The sequence below is a fragment of the Dermacentor silvarum genome, chromosome 11, assembly GCF_013339745.2.
Source record: "Dermacentor silvarum isolate Dsil-2018 chromosome 11, BIME_Dsil_1.4, whole genome shotgun sequence".
NCBI classification, from domain to species: domain Eukaryota; kingdom Metazoa; phylum Arthropoda; class Arachnida; order Ixodida; family Ixodidae; genus Dermacentor; species Dermacentor silvarum.
This window is the reverse complement of record NC_051164.1, coordinates 461,840-482,228: the sequence shown is the minus strand read 5'-3', so window position 1 is coordinate 482,228 and position 20,389 is coordinate 461,840. Positions and strand designations below refer to the sequence as shown.

Here is a 20,389-nt window from a genome sequence, read left to right as displayed (position 1 = left end):
TCTTCGTGGCAAAGTGTCTTCGCCTGGATTTTCACGAGAACGATCTGACATGTCCGCCCGGCGTCGACGGCAAGCTGCAGCTTGTAATGCTCTCTGCACAGTAGTCTGCTGAGCCCAATGATGCCTGGTTGTAGCCGCGCATGTATAGCTATACGATTCGCTTCTTCAGCAGCGGTTCGTACCTTTCGAGGAGACGTCATAACATGTACCGAAGAGGTACCCAGAATACGTGGCGCACATCTAACATCGGGATAGCGTTGATTGAGCGCGTCGTCTGAATCGCATCTCGTCGTCTGCGCCTGTGCGCGCGGCAGTTGCAGGCACTTTAACTAGATGGCTTCACCATACTGGCGGAGGCTCGGGTCGTCCGCGCTGGGTTCGATCCCGGCAAAGAGCGGGTACTTCTTTTTTCGCATTTTCGGCGATAGCGGTTACGGCCAAACGCCGGTGGTGGCATCATCGCGAACCGAAACGGCTATTGGAATGAGCCCATAACAGCTTACGCTGTAAAATAATCTGAGCATCTCAAAGCGACAGCAAACAACATTACCCTGGTTCTGTCCAGCTTCGTGGCCTTTGGATATCTTAAAATCTTGGTGTATGGTAGACGGGACACCCTGTGGTACGTGTATTATGTCGTTATTTATTCTTTTCATACGAACAACAGAGGCTACTCATTGGCCCTACTTTGAAGGTCTGCATGCTGTGCTTATACAGGCTGGTTTGCTGGAACCTATGTGCTGTGGCCATGTCGCTTTTACAGAAACCCACATACATGTAATTATATATATATATATATATATATATATATATATAGATATATATATATATATATATATATATATATAGTGCAAAAATAGAAGCACGTAGGAAAAACATATAACAGGACTTAACTGACGTTTCGGTCGGGGTCCGGCCTTCATAAGAAGAAGGCCGGATGAAGGCTGGCCCGTGGGCGAAACGTCAGTAAAGTCCTGTTATATGTTTTTGCTACGTGCTTCTATTTCTTGACCTATTTCTGTATCGGCTACTGTGATTCTTTGCTTCACTTATATATATAAATTACCAGTAAAACCTGCATGGAATAGCCTGTAGGGGAGAACAAGGAGAAAGAAGTTAGAGGAAAAGAGGCACCCTGGCGGATGGCCAGCTGTCGGCTTCCAGAACAATGGAGCAGTGGACAAAAGCCCAGTCTTAAGGCGCTCCAGCCGTAAGCAGCATACTGCGGAGGCCTTTCTTCCTTATGGCTCTCGCCTTCCTGGGTTCTTCCTGCGAGGAAACACCTTCACCGCTTTCCTTGTCAAGGATGCTGTACCAGGAACTACATCGACCTCCGAGCCACCGAGGCATGCCATCCACGCTTCCTTTGTCATGGATCCCACTGCTCTGAACACCGCGAGCGCCGCACTGTCCGTTGACGCGGCGTCTGGTTCCTCGACCGGTACGGCATAAAGAAGCATGGTCAATATAACTCGAGCTATCGCAACACTATCACAAAGACTTGAAGACGCCACCCAGATTCTGACGTCCACTGCCGCATGCAGTCTGCGGCTTTCTGTGTTCAACTTGGCACTCCTTGAGCTTCGTGGATTCCAAGTCGATCGTGTGCAATGGCTGCAGATTGCAGACTCTTTGGGTGACAGTCACAGTTCGGGCGAACTCGCCAAACTTTCGTATGCCGAGGAAAGGATTCGTGGAGCCGCCGAAGCTTGGAACAAGTACAAGGGTCATACGTACTGACTATCGCTTCAGTTGTCAGAAGCACTGCCACCTCCGGACTTATTATGAAACCCACCAGCTAGCACTGCTTCAAATACGCGTCGATAAAATTGGCGGCTTATGTGCGGCTGGGGGCACAGACGCTGAATGGGCGGTCGTTGATACTTTGTCGTGGGCGACCAGCCATCGCAACATAGAAGTATTTAACCAGGATAGCACCGCCAGACGGCTTCTGCGCGAAGGTGATGTCGGTGACCACGACGGCGAAGTATAGGCACGGGTCCCTTCGCAACTGCGCCACGTAGGCGCATGAGCTACCCGCTGTGTAGTGGACGCGTAGTGCTCTGAACTGTGGTGGGCTACGATTGCGACACGTTGCGAAGCGCGTGCACAAAATAGTGGCATTGTGTGACAAGAAAATGTCACAGTTTCACCCTAAGGGCGAAGCAATGAATGCGATAGCAACACAGCAATGTCATACGAAGTAAGGTGAGCGGCTTTGGTAGCAACATGAATTGTAGTAAACATGAGCGGATTAAGTAAGCAGGTGTGCTGCGGCGTAAGTAGACCGACATGAAAAGAGACTCGATGACTACGAGAAAGCACGTGTGAAACGGTGGTGTTGATGAAAAGCGCTTCCCATGGGCAGCGCGTGCGAAGGGACACACCTGTAGCGCTGCACTGCCGTTCCGGGCAGCATTGCATGTGTAGCGTGCGTTGGAAAATGTGGCCCGACTATTACTAACTGAATGAACAAGCGTGGTGTGAGCGTGCACAAACAAACGTGAATAGATCACACTGAATGACTGCAGACAACGACTGTCAAAACGCTGGCAGCAAGCGCATATATACGCCGCAGCGGCGAAGGTACGTGCGGTCTATCGCTTCAACGGAAACTGAGCGGCGAATGCACGGCGCATAAAGGTCAGAGCCGTGGGGAGATAAGAGACCGTGCGGGCGAGACGAGCGCGGTTGTTGGCAGAGGAGAAGTGCGCCTCCCCCCCCCCCCCCCCCCCGCTCCCTCCGGCGCTGGCTTCCGGCTTCCTTGCTTGCGCGTGGGAGATTGAGTGCGTTCGCTCTCCGTGATAGCGCGCGTCCCCGCACGCTTCCGCTCGGGCATACGGCGCGCGGCGAAGATTTTATCTATAGGGAACCTCACGGCGACGGCGACGACGACGGCGACGACGACGGCAGAAATCCGGTTGAAGTGTTCATATAATTGCTATCGCAATAAAAAGAAGCGTACTTGGAGGACAAGGCAGTGGGTGGCAGCTGGCGGGAAGGTGGATGTCACAGGCGGGGAGGAAAGCGTCAGCGGGTCCCAGGCCCTGGGTGAAAGGCAGCCGCTGGATGCTAAAGCATTCTATCTACATCTAAGGCGTCCCGTATCATCCGAGGCTACAAGGTTATCCTTCCTCCATCCTCGGTAGAACATTAACTGCCGTCGAGTCAGCAATCAATAAGTGCACTGGCGATTACACGGAGACGCTCGCTTCGGTGGTACTATCGCCTTCACGGGATGTAGTGCTCAACCAGTCAATCAGCTCATTCGATTTAGCTTAACCAGCCAATGAGCGCGCACCTCACGGCTATAATGTCGTGTAGGTGGTACTATCAACGAAACTGACGCCGCAGAAAACTTTCCCTGTCTGCTCCCTTCCGGCACCGATTGACGATATCTACGGACCGGCGATGTACAGTGAGGGGCGCCGAGTGGTGGGACTCTGTTTTGACTGTATAATTTACTGTAGGTAATTATCGACGTTGGCTCGTTATAATCAGAACTGCAATGTATCCTCTCACTGTCCCCCGATAACTGTTTCGCTCTAAAAAAAGGTCGTTCCTGTTTTTAGGCCGACCATATAGGATGTCCGAGCTCATGTTAGCCAAACTGTTCAACAAAAAAAGATTAAAATACATGATGCAAGCTAGGTCTTATTTTATCTTGCTCTCTGCTTTTTAAAATTTTCTTTTGTTGAACACCTTGGATAACATTAGCTGGCACGTACACACCGTAAATTTCCTGTTTTCAAGTGAGAAGAACCACCTCGTCTCTCGTATCATTACTGAGACAACGTCTCCGCGTTAATGTCAATCACTTTTATTGGGATAGCAATTATATGAACACTGCAGGCGCATTTCTGCCGTCATCGTCGCCGTCGCCGTGAGGTTCCGTACAAGCCCAAGGGCGATAAAATCATCGCCGCGCGACGTATGCATGCATGCGCGAGTGAAAGCGGGTGAGGGTGAGCCAGCGATAGCGGCTCAATCTCGCGTACTCACAGGAGGAAAGCAGAAAGAAGGCGTGCCGTCTTCCGTCATGCGGAATGCTTGGGGGGAGGGTACGGATGGAGGGAGGGCGCGTTCTACTCCCGGTAGCCCACCCGGGCTGATGTATATTGAAAGCCATCTGCGTCGGGAACATCGTCCACCGTGCGCTGTGTTCATGAGGGTGGCTGAACGGGCGCGTTGGTACATGCGTTCATGTTGGTACATGGTACATGTGTTCACGTGGTGGAACATGTGTTCATGTTTGCTTGTGCGCGCGTGACACCATGCTTGTTCATATAGTTAGTATGTTTATGTTTAGAAATTTAAACGGCTGGTAAAGCTACTATCCTTACTTCGTATAACTGTCCACTAATTTGCTATCGTAATCGATGCCTCACCTTTCTGGGGAAACTGAGACTTCTTTTTTAAGAGAAACCTGACAATTCTGCCCTCCGCGACAAGACTAGGCTATTTCTCCCAGTGATTTATTCCAAATCACCTGAATAGTTTTATTTGATTCTAAGCGCAATGGATATTAAAGGCCTTATACGTTGTGGTAAGCGGCTGGTTTTCAATGGAGAAAAGTTGAGCAGCTGGGTTGAAACGGAGGGAACGCGGCAGCGAGCGAAAAGATCAACATAATGTTATTTTCCGTGAGCTAGGGTGCGGCCGGAGAAGAGGGAAACGGAAATCGAACGCGAACATCTGGCGCTTGAACAGTGAAACCTGCAGCTAAGGCTTAAGCTACCTGAGAAATGGGTGTCAGCCGCTGAGAAATAGGGTTCAATCACAAGAAAGTGCTCAGCTGGCATCAACAGTCATTATATCTACTCATAAGTTGATCCCGATGTTAGATGAACAAAGAGATGATTTGCATGCATACTAGCAACGTTTAGAACGCGTAGCTGTGGATCACAGATGGCCTAAAGTTAAGTGGACAATAGCTTGGTGGGAGAGGCCTTGCCCGTTTTGGGACGACTCTCACACAGCCGACTTTCTGGATTACCCGAGCACCAAAATAACCCTACTTTAGAGGTACCAGTTTGCAGCCGACGGATATTGGGACAAGTTTCGGTCAAGGAAGCCAGAGAGTAGAGAAACAGGAGCGCAATACGTGGAACGTGTTGAAGGGTATTTTGAGTGTTGGTTCGACCTGTCAAAAACTCGAAGACGTATGAAGGCGTGCGCGAACTGATCATCTCGTAGCAATTTCTGGGCAACTGTAGTCCGCAACTAATCACATTGCTCACTGTGTCAATATTTTCAATTAAAATTCAATGAACAAATAAAGTATGCGTCATAGTGGTGGGAAAAGGAACGTTATCCTCCTTTTGGCTACTTTATCAAAAAGATGCACCGGTAGCCACTAAAAGGACGTCTGAGTTTTTAGAGCGCAGCTCTTAAGTACCCGTTGCTGTGTTGAGCGTCGCCGTGCCTCGGCGGTGTGCCTCGACGGCCTGCCTCGGCGACGTAACTGAGCGAACTTGCACAGCGAAAGATTAAAGAGCGAACGCGGAGCGCGCCGGGGGATGAATTACGGCGAGAGCGAAGAGAGTGCGAGGAGAAAAGCGGAGGAGGAGGAGGGTGCAGTGGAAGCATCAGAAGAAAAGCGCAGGAAGCCACCTTGAAGGACCCCCAAATGGCGCTCATGTCCGCGCAACCGCGGCAGCCGGCGGCCGGGTGGGGAAATAAAGAACCAGAAAGTTCACTTTCGCGCATAGCGTTCGCCACGAACGTTTCCCGGTAAATAAAGCTGCAGTTGCCGGGAAGCGGCAAATGTGTGGCCGGTCTATATATAGCGCCACGCGTTGTGGCTCTGCTAGTCGGTGTGGCGATCGGTGCGATGCCTGAATAAATCGCGAAATGAAAACGCGTATACAGCGGCGCTCAAATTTTGCATTAGGGAGTATCGCAATCGTCGGTGATATCTTTATTTATGCATATTGCAGCCTAAAAATAACTCATACATTTATAGTGTGAAACTCTTGTTAGTGGTACCCATTTGCATTTGTAATCAACAAGTAAAGTCTGTTTGTTAGTAAAAGGCATGACAATGTCGTTAAAATTGATGTTGATTTTCCAGGTAGCACACCATTCGTAAAATGCAGCGAAGCCATCTCCTAGGCACGGATGATCAGCGACAGAGCCGACGGGGTTGTACATAACAATCGTCTGCGTAGAGACGTATATATAACATGTTTTGGGAGGTCATTAATAAACAGCAAGAATAGCAGGGGAGCAAAGATTGTTATCTCAGGGTTCCTCCGGGACCCTGACATAACGTCGCCCACAGATGATTCCGCAGAATCACAGCAAACGAATTCGTGATCGCAAAGAGGGGAAACTCGAAATCCAGGAAACCAGCTGAAGGTTATTCAGAGTGTTGTGGAGTTTCAACAGCAATTTGTTTATTATTCTTAAAGAACAGCGTGATATGTCCGTGGATAATGTTCTCAAATATCTGACAATAAGCTGGTGTTCAAGAAAATTCGAGGACAGCTAAGTTACTTATTATGAGTTGTGAATGCGAAAGCATTATTGTCCAATTGAACGCCGCTGTGCGGTCCTTCGAGTTATGAACTCCTAGCGGGCAAGCGAGCGCGCAGTGACACTTGGCGTGTTTTGATTTGGCGTTGCCGAGGCGCAGTTAGAATGCAGGCGAGAGCTTGCATGGACAAGGAACGCGCTGATAACAGACTTCCGAGAGCGAGAACGAGGGTGACGTGGCGTCCCGGCGATGCACTCTGCCCTCACGCAACACCTGGCGGGCCATGCGTGGCAGTACGTATTCTTTTCGCCCGCTCAGCTCCGTTGAGGCACGCTCATGACGGTATCACAGCCAATGGGAATTGACCTTCCGCTTCGCTGATACAGATTACAGACGCCAGCTTTTTCGCTAAATGAGCTATTTGAAGCTTTCACATGAACATGAGCCTACTGTTTGATAAAATCTTTTTGTCACCTGATTTATATAAGGGTAGCATCATAGCTCTTTTCCAGAAAGAAGGAACAACAGCACTGTTCGGGGACTTCTGAAATAAAACAGATACTTATGTCCATAGCGCAAAACCCTACTACAAAAGAACTGGGAATTCAATCCGGCCTAGGAGGTTTTTTAGTATTCAAATTCTGTACCAGGTTCATAACACATTCTAAGTTATTGATGTTATCATCAATTACATAAGAATCTTTAGTGGTGAATATTCGAACACTAGAATCATCTGAAGTGAAGACAGTCTGAAAGCAAGTAATAAACTTCTGAAATGCCCAATGGATCACTATTACCCCTATTGTAGATCTTAAAAGCTGGCAAGTTTCACAAATGTCAACATACCTTAAAACAGTCACTTCTGTTTTATCAAGTCCACAGGTTAACAGCTCGCATGTACCATTGCGCTGCACTTGTGACTTAAAAGTTTGGTTATTGTAATAGCAATAACCTGAAAAGGAAACAAATTTGAGAGTGATGAATCAGCAAAAAGAAATGGGAAACATAAGCGTATACAGGCGCGATATCTCGTGTTGATCAAACGATACTGTCCTGCAAAACGCTTATAAAAATGTCTGAGTGAAAGTGTTTCACCTTAGTTACGTTATAAGCGGTCTACACTGTAGTTGTACCTTAGCATCACTGCTGTGCCGTAATGAAAATATCACAGTGCGAACACTATGTGGTAACGCTTCATAATGAGTGCAGTAAGCTACAAACCGTAGTGAAGCAATATAAATATCACAGTACAAAACCCATACACAGAAATCGACAACTACTTCGAGTACCACAGGCACAATTTTGAATTTGACGTTTCTTTTGAGGACGCAACAGATCTACCCTTTCACCAGGATGCAAAAATATGTCGAGTCCTTCATAGTGTACTTATTGCGCTGCCTAAATGACGCTTTGAAGTACTTGCTTTTTATCGGGATATCAAATTCACGAAGTCTCAAGTTTGGGGCACCCTTCCCGACTACCGACACATCTGCCGTATAAGGAGTGAAGCGACAGAGAAACTTACGTACCTACCGACCTATATACTTACCACAAAGTTCGTGCTATAAATCAAAGAATCCTTTGCTATAAAAGAGACAGACAGTGTGGGCACACTCGCAAGGGTATGTTCATTGACAGTAAAGAGTCATTCACCTTCCAAAAAAGCAATAGGCATGGGTATGCCTCCCTCATGACTCCTATAATTAACCGACGGCCCTCGATCCCCAGCGGCTGCGGAGCACCTGACCAAGGCGGCGTTCAGGGGGCTAAGAATCTCTCGGCCCGGATAGGCCGCCACTCGAAACTGAACCTGGCAACGTTCAACACGCGCACCCTCTCGAGTGAGGCGAGCATAGCAGGGCTATTTGAGGAATTATTACACATTGCCTGGGATATTATTTGCCTCAGTGAGGTTAGAAGAACTGTTGAGGCTTATATAGTGCTGACTACCGGCCACGTCCTCTGCTACAGAGGTCTTCCAGATAGGAGAGAATTCTGGGTAGGATTTCTAATCCATATGGACATAGCGGGAAACATTGACGAATTCTACAGCATTAATGAGAGGGTAGCAGTCGTCGTAATAAAGCTGAATAGGAGGTATAGAATGAAGGTAGTTCAAGCCTATGCCCCAACCTCCAGTCACGATGATGAAGAAACAGAACAGTTTTATGAAGATGTTAAACTATTAATGAGAAAGGTAGAAACTCAGTATACTGTAGTCACGGACGACACTTGAATGCGAAATTCGGGAATAGGCAGGCTGGTGAGCAAGCAATTGGCAACTACGGCATCAGTTCTAGGAACGCTAGAGGAGAGATGTCGGTAGAATTCGCGGAAAGGAATAGACCCCGAATAATGAATACCTTCTACAGGAAGCGCAGCAACAGGAAGTGGGCCTGGAAAAGCCCTAATGGAGAAACAAGGAATGAAATAGATTTCATATTCTCTGCCGATCCCAGCATAGTGCCGTATTTATAAGTGTTAGGTAGGGTAAAGTGCTGTGACCATAGGTTAGTGAGGGATAGGATTTCTCTCAATTTGAAGAGAGAAAGAGTAAAGTTAGTCAAGAAGAAATAGGCTCACCTAGACGCAGTAAAGGTAAAAGCAGACCAATTCAGGCTGGTGCTTGCCAGCAAATATGCGGCTTTAGAGCAGGATAAAGTTTTTAAAGCGCAAACAAGAGACAAGGCACAAAAGGAAGGTCAGACACTGTCCTGTCTGACCTTGCTTTTGTGCCATGTCTCTTGTTTGCACTTTAAAAAGTTTATCAAGTATGCACCAACTAGGCCCACAGAAAGTTCTTCTTACAGCAGGAACATGAAGACAACATAGAGGTAATCAATGAAATCGTAACTAGGCTAATCTCAGAAGCAGCCATTGAAGTGGGAGGTAAGGCACCAAGGCAACCACTAGGTAAGCTCCCCAAAGTAACAAAGGACCTAATAAAGAAACGGCAAAACATGATGAAAGTGTCAAACTCGAGAGATCAGTTAGAATTCGCTGAACTGTCGCAACTGATCAACAAGAAGAAAGTAAGGGATATCCGAAATTATAACGTGGAAAAGATTTATGGAGCGGTAAAATATTGACGCAGCACGAAATCAGTGAGAATAAAAATTGGCATAGAACAAGGCAAGATGTATGCACTGAAAGATAAGCAGGGTAACCTCATCAGCAATTTCGATGGCATAGTAAAAGCAGCGGAAGAATTCTATAGTGACCTGTACAGTTCCCAAAGCAGCCAAGCTACTTTCATTCGAAGTAGTGTTGAACAGGATACAGAGGCGCCTTCTATAACTAGCGATGAAGTTAGAAGGGTCTTGCAAGACATGAGCAGGGGAAAAGCTGCTGGAGAAGATGGAATAACAGTCGATTTAATAAAACATGGAGGAGATATCATGCTGAAAAAGCTTGCATCCCTTTATACGCAATGCCTCACGACTTCAAGTGTACCAGAGAACTGGAAGAATCCCAACATTATACTAATTCATAAGAGGGGAGGCGTTAAAGAATTGAAGAATTATAGACCCATTAGCTTGCTTTCAGTATTGTATAAAATATTCACCAAGATAATTTCCAATAGAAAAAGGGCAGCCCTTGCTATCAGTCAACCAAGGTAATAGGCTGGCTTCAGGAAGGGATATTCTACGATGGATTAAATCCACGTCATCAATCAGGTAATCGAGAAATCTGCGGCGTACAATCAACCTCTCTATATGGCTTTCATGGATTATGAAAAGGCATTTGATTTAGTAGAGATACTAGCAGTCATAGAGGCATTGCGGAATCGAGGAGTACAGGTGGCATACTTGTATATCTTGGCAAAGATCTACAAGGATTCCACAGCAACTTTCGTTCTTCACAAGAAAAGTAGAAAGATACCTATCAAGAAAGGTGTCAGGCAAGGAGACACAATTTCTCCAATGCTATTTACTGCATGCTTAGAAGCAGTATTCAAACTCTTAGACTGCGAAGGCTTAGGAGTGAGGATCAGCGACGAATATCTCAGCAACCTTCGGTTTGCAGATGATATTGCCTGACTCAGCAACAATGGGTACGAATTACAACAAATGATTGAGGACCTTAACCGAGAAAGTGTAAGAGTGAGTTTGAAGATTATTATGCAGAAGACAAAGATAATGTTCAGTAGCCTGTCAAGGAAACGAGAATTGAGGATTGCCAGTCAGCCTCTAAAGTCTGTAAAGGAGTACGTTTATCTAGATCAATTACTAGCATGGGACCCTGATCATGAGAAGAAAATTTACAGAATAAAATTGCGTTGGAGTGCACACTGCAGGCACTACCAAATCCTGACTGGGAGCTTACCACTGTCGTTGAAAAGAAATGTGTACAATCATTGCATTCTACCGGTGCTAACATATGGGGCAAAAACTTTGAGGTTAACAAAGAAGCTCGAGAACAAGTTAAGGACCGCACAAAGAGAGATGGAACGAAAAATCTTAGAACTAACCTTAAGAGACAGTAAAAGAGTGGTGTAGATCAGAGAAGAAACGGGGATAGCCGATATTATAGTTGACATTAAGCGGAAGAAATGGAGCTGGGCAGGCCATGTAATGCGTAGGATGAATAACAGGTGGACCATTAGAGTTACAGAATGGATACCAAGAGAAAGTAAGCGCAGTCGAGGACGGCAGAAAACCAGGTGGGATGATAAGTTAGAAAATTTGCAGGCGCAATTTGGAATCAGCTAGCGCACTACAGGTGTAATTGGAGATCTCAGGGAGAGGCCTTCGTCCTGCAGTGGACATGAATATAGGCAGATTATGATGATGGTGATGATGATGATGATGATGATGATGATGATGATGATGATGATGATGATTTATATATGAACGAGAAGAAAGGAAACCGAGGGTCCCGATTTTATTAATCATATCATAGGAAGCCAACAAACAGACACCAAGGACAACATAGGGGAAATTACTTGTGCTCACTAAATGAATTAAAGAAATTATAAATTAATGGAAATTAAAGTGGACGAAAAAACAAATTGCCGCAGGTGGGGAACGATCCCACGTCTTCGCATTACGCGTGCGATGCTCTTACAATTAAGCTACCGCGGCGCCGTTTTCTCATACACTTTATGGGGTATTTATGTTTTACTACTGGGATCGTTCCCCACCTGCAGCAAGTTGTTTTTCATCCACTTTAATTTTCATTTTTTATCATTTCTTTAATTCATTTAGTGAGTACAAGTAATTTCTCCTGTGTTGTCCTTGTTGTGTATATTTGTTGGCTTCCTATGATACGAATAATAATATCGGGCCCCTCGGTTCCCTTTCTTCTCGTTCATTACATAACGAGGGTCTCGCATCCGGCAACATTGATGCCTTCAGGTAGCATATGTGGGTTCATTGACCAGTTGTCTTCCCCTAAAAAAATCACATACTCGTGACGCCTGCGGCAGAAATGATGTTCCACATCTGCCGCCAAGGTTTGTGAGTGGTGGCGTTGGCGAACACTCCCAGGGTTAGTTCTAGCAGTAAAACATAAAGACCCATAAAGTGTATGGGAAAACGGCGCCGCGGTAGCTCAATTGGTAAGAGCATCGCACGCGTAATGAGAAGACGTGGGATCGTTCCCCCAACTACGGCATATTGTTTTTTCATCCAATTTCATATTCATTAATTTATCATTTATTTAATTCAATTATTGAGTACAAGTAATTTCCCCGGTGTTGTCCTTGGTGACGTTGTTTCTTGGCTTCTTATTATATATATATATATATATATATATATATATATATTAGCAGTGAATTGCGTCGACTGCAATGAACTGGTAGCATGCTGCCCACTATCATGACATTTTTGCGCGAAAAGCACAAAATTTTCTTGGGACGCTTGCTCAATAACCCTCACCTTCTCCGTATTGGCACTTTTCCTGGTGTTTTTGTAGCTATTCGGTTTGCATTTCGCCTTATTTGTTCACATTTATTTAGAAAGATAAAGCACAGCCTCCACATTCACCCAAAAGGTTTTCTTCAAGCTCAGAAGAACTGTGCTTCAGGCACTGTTGAAACTGGTCGTTTGAACTATAGTATGTAATTTTGTGGCTAAGATGAAGTGCATTATGCCATGAAGCTTAAATATATTTTTATGCCGTAACTCATTTTCAAGCCGCCTCACCCGAGCTTAGTATATTATAAAATAATGTGCAAATTTGAACTCATTGAAACAAGTGTCAGATTGAGTTCTTCATTACGCTTTGCTTGGAGCACCGTGGAGTGTTTTCCGTTATGTATTAAAGCCGATGAGTGGCTTGAAAAATTGAAACGCCTGTGTCCAACGAAGGGTGTGATGATAACATAGCAAATACTAATTCGTCAAGGATGATTTCTGATATTATTACAGTGTGAAGACTGCATTCCAATGCTCCTGCTTAGAAATAAGGTACAAATACTATCATGGGCGTGCTACGTACAGCCGCGGAATAAACAATATACCCGGTATTTCACGTAACTAAACAACAACTTTCAAAATACAGAGGTACCCCTCAGACATGTGAGATCCACGGCACATTAGTCGTAGTCATCGTGAGTTGCTCAGACTTGTATTTGAACAGCAATTACTTAGTAAATTAGTTATGTAGAATACAGAAATCATTTGAATATTCCTATTAGGGCTTAAGTTGTAGTTGAGATGTCATAGAGCAGGCTCAGAAGCGCCCAATGATGTCGTTTCTCTCTCGTTATCTTTTCGCGAGTCTTTTTTTTTTTTTGAGCTGTGGATAAAGCCAGTGAAATATGAAAAACGGAAGTCACGGCACGCTTGAGGGTTTGGTTGACAGATTCCTCTAATCTACCTACAACAAATTTCAAAAGTTATGTTGACCTTGCTTTTAGCCGCATCAAATTTGAAAACCGCGCGAACAATAAGTTAAGGAGAATAGGTCAACAGATATAAAAGGGAATGGAAGTACAATGAAAACACGTCAATTGAGACACCTGTTGGCCAATATTAAGCAGCAAGCTGCGCTTAGTGAGGTATGAGACGATGCTTGCATGGAATGCAGCGGCGTGCTTACGAAAGAATATTGGTAACTGCCATCTATTTCTCTTTTACGCACACAAAGACAGAGCTCAGACGGAAAGCTATCTGTACTTATGGCTAGAGAAGAAATTACTTGCTCACAAGAAATAGGCGCAATCTTTGCTTGCCTATCATGGCTAATTTAGGAATACCACTTCTTTTTAATGGAAAAATGGCATGCTCGCTATGTGATCTTCAGGCTTTCGTATTACCGGCGATGAAATTTAAAGACCAGTTATAGATGATTGAAAGTTCTTTCCTGAAATTAGAAGAGCGAGAAAAGAAACAGCTTACTTCCATTTCCTGAGTTTCGGACAATTGTGTATGGATAGTCGCTGGCGAAGGCCTTTCCAGCTTCCAGAAGGATGCTAATAAGCACTGCTTGGACGAGCATGTTTAGCATTACGTGCGCACAGAATATTGTGAACCTGAAAAGAAAGTTCGTAATCAACCGCAATCTCGTATTTGTCCAAATATGTACATATAGAAGACAAGGTTATGTTATTGCTGCAAAAGGTTTTCTGAAGTTGTGCATTAACCTACAAGCCACGTACCGTGTAGCACAGAATCATTTTTTTAATACTCGAAGCTCATTTCCGGCTTTTTTTTCTAGTAAGGGGTATATTGGGAGCCTAATATTTTTAATTGGGCAAACTACGAACAGATATCTTTGTTTCACAAAACGTACGCCGTTTGAAATAAAAATGGGAACGAACTGGTCTGAGTCTTCAAAAATATTTTAAAAGTTTTGTTGGCAGTTACACGGGACATATCAAAATACAGGATATTTTCTTTTGACTGTACAAATTATATTATATTGTACAAGGTTGGCAAACTCTTGCCGCACAACCTCCTGAATGAGGGAGATCGCTGGGGCTGGTTGGTCAATGGTGGGGTCAAGTGGGCGCGGAAGGAACGTGGAAGGACTGGCAGCCTCGAGCTCGCGGCGAACAATACGCGTGACGGTCTCATTGGAGGGGGGTGAAGCAGTAAGGGCGACGCAGGATGACGTCGCAGCCGTGTTAGGGAGCCGGGAGAACCGTGGAATGATGCGGCGGCTTTTGGCGAGCTCAAAGCGGCGGCATTCCTTGACAATGACGTCGATGATAGACACATTGTTGAAGATCAACAAGTTGAACGCGTCGTCCGCGATCCCTTTGAGAACGTGGCCAACCTTGTCAACTTCGACTATGTTCTCGTCGACTTTCCGGCAAAGAGCTAGCACGTCTTGTATGTACGAGACATACGATTCAGTGGAAGACTGTACACGGGTCGCAAGCTCTTTTCTTGCAGCCTGCTGCCGACCGGTCGGATTTCCAAAGAGGTCGCGGAGCTTCTCCTTGAAATCGTCCCAGCTAGAGATCTCCTCCTCGTGTGTCCGGAACCAGACACGAGGTGTTCCGCCCAAGTAGAAGAGGACATTCGCTAGCATTATGGTAGGGTCCCAGTGGTTGTTGCGGCTAACAAGCTCATACATGCGTAGCCAGTCATCAACGTCGACATTATCTTGGCCGGAGAATATGCCAGGATCGCGGGGCCTGGCAACCGTGACGTACGTTGTGGTTGTAGTTGCAGTAGGAGCAGCAGACGAGGTGTCGTCACCGGGAGCCATGGTGGAAAGCTGAACGGTGCGGCCGCTGCGGAGCTCAGTGGTGAGCACGGGGAACGGCACGCTCCACCAAAATGTTACGCGAACGAAGGATTAAGTACAGGAGACTATTTACAAGTATATTTACAAAAGATAGCTGCAGCGCTGGCCAGATCAGCCGATAGCTCGAGAGCCCAGAGCAGTTCGTCTTCTTCGTCTAGGCGCCCGCGCGCATCGTCAAGAAGAAACACGCAATATGCATGTAGCAATATTAAGTGGCTATGAGTGCAGCGAAAGTCGTTTTTACAGTAAAAGAAATTAAATTATGGGGTTTTACGTGCCAAAACCAGTTCTGATTATGAGGCACGCCATAGTGGGGGACTCCGGAAATTTGGATCACCTGGGGTTCTTTAACGTAGTGTTGTAAGGTGAGGTGAAATACTTTGTGCCTAATCAGGTGAGTTTCAACAGACTGACAGAACGTTTTTGAGAAACTTAGGGGCAGTTGTGGGTTTTGTTAGAAATTGAGGTTGAAGGGGACAATCAGATGAGATTGCCCAAAAATTTGCTACATTAATTATGTCCAAGTTGGTAGTAAAAATGATATCAGGAATTTTTTTTTTCATTATACTTTTGAAGCTTACGTTATATGCGGCCAACAATTTCCACTTCGCCAAGTAATACCTGTGTAACAACGAAGTGTTCGGTACGCTCCCAGCGTTTTTATAAAAAAAAACTCCCCTGCCGAGAAAAGGGGTGCACGTGAGGCTTGTCCAAGCCTAGAGGGCGGGGAGGGTAGGTTAGCTTTAGAGTTACTGTATAGGCTCCCCTTGGGGTGCAGAGTTTTGCATCTGAGTGAACGCGCCGCTCGCGCCCCTATTCGCCAAATCTGGTCACATGCGCAAAAAGCATCCTTTTGAGGGAAGTCCAACATCACGGCTGCGCCTGCACCACAGAGTTTCTATGGCCAGCACTGCCGCCCGCCGCGCTACCTGGCCTTCGCGGAATGAAAGAACAAGCACACTCGGCAGCTGAGCCGCACCTTATCCTGCATTGAAGAGGAGTGTCTTTTCTGCTTAACACGAATGCGTCGGCGGGCAAGATGGCGGACCTATGCGCAACTCTGCTCGCGTAAGGAGCACATACAGTAACTCTAGTTAGCTTTTGGAGCATTTGAAACGTTCACGGGCCCGCTGCCGCTGCCGTTCCTTCAACGCAGCCTGCTCTTCAGCAGAACGAACCAAAGGCGGCCTCCCCATCTGACTGCCGGGCCTGAACTGGCGGGAAACGGCGGACGCGAGGCAAGCGAACACGCGATCACACCCTTTCCCTCCTCCGGAGGTATGGGACGCCGAGTGTTTGAGACGTTCACGGGCCCGCTGCCGCTGCCGTTCCTTCAACGCAGCCTGCTCTTCGGCAGAACGAACCAAAGGCGGCCTCCCCATCTGACTGCCGGGCCTGAACTGGCGGGAAACGGCGGACGCGAGGCAAGCGAACACGCGATCACACCCTTTCCCTCCTCCGGAGGGATGGGACGCCGAGTGTTTGAGACGTTCACGGGCCCGCTGCCGCTGCCGTACTTCAACGCAGCCTGCTCTTCGGCAGAACGAACCAAAGGCGGCCTCCCCATCTGACTGCCGGGCCTGAACTGGCGGGAAACGGCGGACGCGAGGCAAGCGAACACGTGAACACACCCTTTCCCTCCTCCGGAGGAAGGAGACGCTTGTGATTGGCTGGGGGTATGGCGTGATCACGTGCGCCAGCTGCAGCGCCACATCTACTTCTTCATGCATATAATACCCCGCTTTAAAGGGCGGGTATGATGAACCGGCAGTGCTTCGAGGATACAATTGGTTCTGCATTCCGATCTGACATGCGTGTTTTCCATAAACTGTGCAACGCCATAAGTAAGAGCATGTCAAAAGGCACATCTTCACATTTAGGTGGCATCAGATATCATATCGTATGAGGATCGATATCAAGATCCTTTTTTAAAGTCCTTTGGAGAACGTCCCAAAACATTATGACATCCTTGCAATCAATATAGCAGTGTTCTATAGTTTCCGGTACATTACAGAGACGACAGTTAATCTAGGATACAAAGATGTCTTTCCTGTTTAAACAGGTTTCAACAGGTAACGTTTCAGCATGCACTTTGAAGAAGAATGTTTTGGAGTGTGGAGAAATGGGCATTTTACAGACTCGTGCAAGCATGTCATCTCCAGGTAAGCCGATGTACAGTGATCGGTATAACGGAGGTTTAGAAAGCATACCAATTAGATCTTTATGCAGGTTTTTCCTTGAGATAGAGAATAAGTACTCATTTGAGAACTTCACTGCCAGAAAGCGCACTGAGAGGCACACTTCACGCATGAATCCCGGCAAATATGGACGTGAAGCAAAATTTGCCAAAATTACTAAATTTGGTAAAACGTTGACGAGATTAACTTGCAAGAACGCAACTGAAAGACATTTATGATCAGAGAGACCCCCAACCAGACTGGTATCCATTGTTTATGCAATGTATCCTTTTGCTTCCCTTTTAGAGAACTGTTCACTGTGATAATTGTACTTTGAAGTGTTTGTTTTGTGCTTGTAGACGTAGCTGTGACTGTTTTGGCCGCTCTGCAAATACCTTAGGCATGTACGTTTTATGTTCGTATTAAATACCATGAACGAAAAAAAACGGCAGTGGCTGAATCGGTTAGCGTGTTGTTCTCGCAATCCGGAGGTCGGTGGCCCGGCGAGCAATTTTTATTTTCGCGCGGCTTGGGTTTTTTTCGTTCGCAAACATCAACACCGACGCCGACACGAGTCAGGCAACACAAGCTTCGCTTGAAAATTTATAGAGTATAGAAATAACATCCTGTTTAGTTGGCTGTTGTTGCCTTCACAATGTGAGTCTAGTAATACCCTCTATTATAAATTACTGTGCTGTCTAAAGCAAGATATATAATTTAATTTCTTTCCGTTTAGATGGTTTGGTTTTTGCAGTTTAGAAAACTGCAAGGCCTGTTGGTAGTTGTTTCAAAGTTACCCTGTTATTGACGTCGCACTAGAGTTGAATTGCGCTCCGGGATTTGGTTCAATTTTAAGCATATGGTATTCTCCACACCTAATTTTTTTCTTTCACTAGATGTTTAAAACATGCATTTCAATACGTAAATTTAAGACGGGCCCCTTGCAAACTCTTTCCTCTAATACTTGCTCTCTTAAACTGCTTCCTCGCTTAGGTATGAACTCACAGGCACAAAAGCAGGACAGTCAACAAGACATCGTACCTTTCTTAAGTTCGTATCAAATGGTCTATTTTCACATCAAGAACAATTTATCGACTAAATTCCAGCACGTAGGCATTCACTGACGCATCACCGCCTCATTTTCCAACGTCTGAAAGCTGCTGATCACAGCATGCCAAAGGCCGAATGCATTGACACTTGTTCCTCGCTTTCAACAAGCTCTTCAAAAGTCGAGTAAAAGCACAGTCGCTGCTTCAAACACAATATTTATTTGGATTTCAGCGCCTGTTAGCAGTCCTTTCCCGCTTTCTTGAAGTACAGAAAAAATTATTGGAGTATTTGTGCCAGAAACGACGTACGTATAGAGACAAACTATGTGTCTGATGATAATTTTAAGGTCATATTGTGGTATTCCAGTGTGCCATTCTAAAGCAAAACTATGGTTTTCTACTGCTCAAGCGGTCATCTAATTTTGGTATTTTTGCACATATAGTGCGCAGGGCAGCGGAACAAACAACACTTCTGCAAAAAATATTAGCAGTTTTACAGTGACCGCATCAAAGAGTTCAAATGAGAAAGTTTTTCTCGTATAGTGCCAGGTAACTAATTTGTCGCGCTGGTACAACTGTGCGTCAACGGTAACAGTATATCATACCGAGTATATCTTTTTATTGTTAACAGGATCTTTACAAATCCCCATTGACATGTAGCACAATTAAAGTTCTTGAACTGGAATATTCTCAGAGGCAGACATTATTTGCACAAAAATGCAAGCGAATATTTCGCTAATTACCAAACTCTGATAATTACCTTTCAAGCTAATTACTTTACCCCACATATTGCAATTTACAAATTGTAGCCGATGACTTCTACAGTCATATCCACGTGGAACAAATTATGAAAAGGGTCATTTGCGAGATACACTCTCCCAAAGTAAGCGAGCAAATGCACTGCTATTCCAGCAACTTTTTAGCATCAGTGCACAAAAATGCGTTTTAATAAAAAAGTAAGCGGAACAGCAGTGCATTCTTGCGGCAAGTCAGATTGCGCTTATCTCAAAAGTAGAGCTTTCTTCACAATTAATTCCATGTGGGTGTGCCTTGTGAAATCACTGACTTCAATTGGTGTATTGAAATATGTGCGCTAAAGTGATTAGTTGAAAAGTTGATTAGTGATTTTTTTAACAAGTCAGCTTCGCGTATTGATTTCCAGTATGAGCAATGTTACGTCTGCGAGTATTCCAGCTCGATAAGCAGGTTTGTGCAAATGCTACAGGCAATTAATTTCAAGATCCCGTAACGTTAAAATAAAAAATTTGATATATTCTCGCAGAATAAAACTCCACGCTTCTGAGTTAAGAAATATGTTTCTTTGTCAGTTCTTCAGCACAAATAAACCACCACAGCACGATTCGAGCATTTATTGCGAAGATTTACATCGGACATTAAAATTGGATGCAAGTGCCATTTTCTTGCTATAAATAAAGCCCTAAATCCCTAAATAATAAAAGAGTAAATAATATTAGTAATAGTAAATAGTAATAAAATAAAAACTAAATAAAGCCCTAAAGGCACCATTCTTAATTGGAAGTAAACAGAGCCGTATTTGGCACCGTACGGTGATTGCAACAACTCCGGGTAATTTGGTTATGAGGTAAAATAAAACGAGTACTATGAAAAACACATAAACACCGTTGCACTAATTATAAACCCGAGGGAAGTAGCGAATCAAGGACAGAAGTTCGCAGATGATGGAAGGAAATCGCAGCCGTTAGGGCGAACTAGTTTTACATAATGTGGTGTAGGTAGCGTAAAATAAACAAGAAAAGGAGCAATAGGTGAACGCGTAGCTCTATCAGTGTCCCTATCTGTCTCTCCTTTCTATCTTTGTTTATCTTGGGTTGTACTTAAACTTACCTGTACATAAAATCACCACAACAGTACGTTTACCGCGGATGCAAGAATGATAAAACGCTAAATAGAACACGCTGGCATCGCCAAAACGCACTATTCTTGCCACTGATTTCCAAGCAGAC

The 20,389-nt window shown here is 45.3% G+C and overlaps 1 protein-coding gene across 1 annotated transcript in view; it reads right to left on the bottom strand.

The window, feature by feature from the left end:
• LOC119433587 (organic cation transporter-like protein) overlaps positions 1 to 20,389 on the bottom strand; it is an 88,100-nt gene that overhangs the window by 7,422 nt on the left and 60,289 nt on the right. The window contains exons 4-5 of the mRNA XM_037700843.2: positions 13,822 to 13,955; positions 7,325 to 7,430 (exon numbers count right to left, since the gene is read on the bottom strand). Coding sequence (XP_037556771.2) covers positions 7,325 to 7,430; positions 13,822 to 13,955 — 240 coding nt within the window. The remainder of the gene's footprint in view (positions 1 to 7,324; positions 7,431 to 13,821; positions 13,956 to 20,389) is intronic.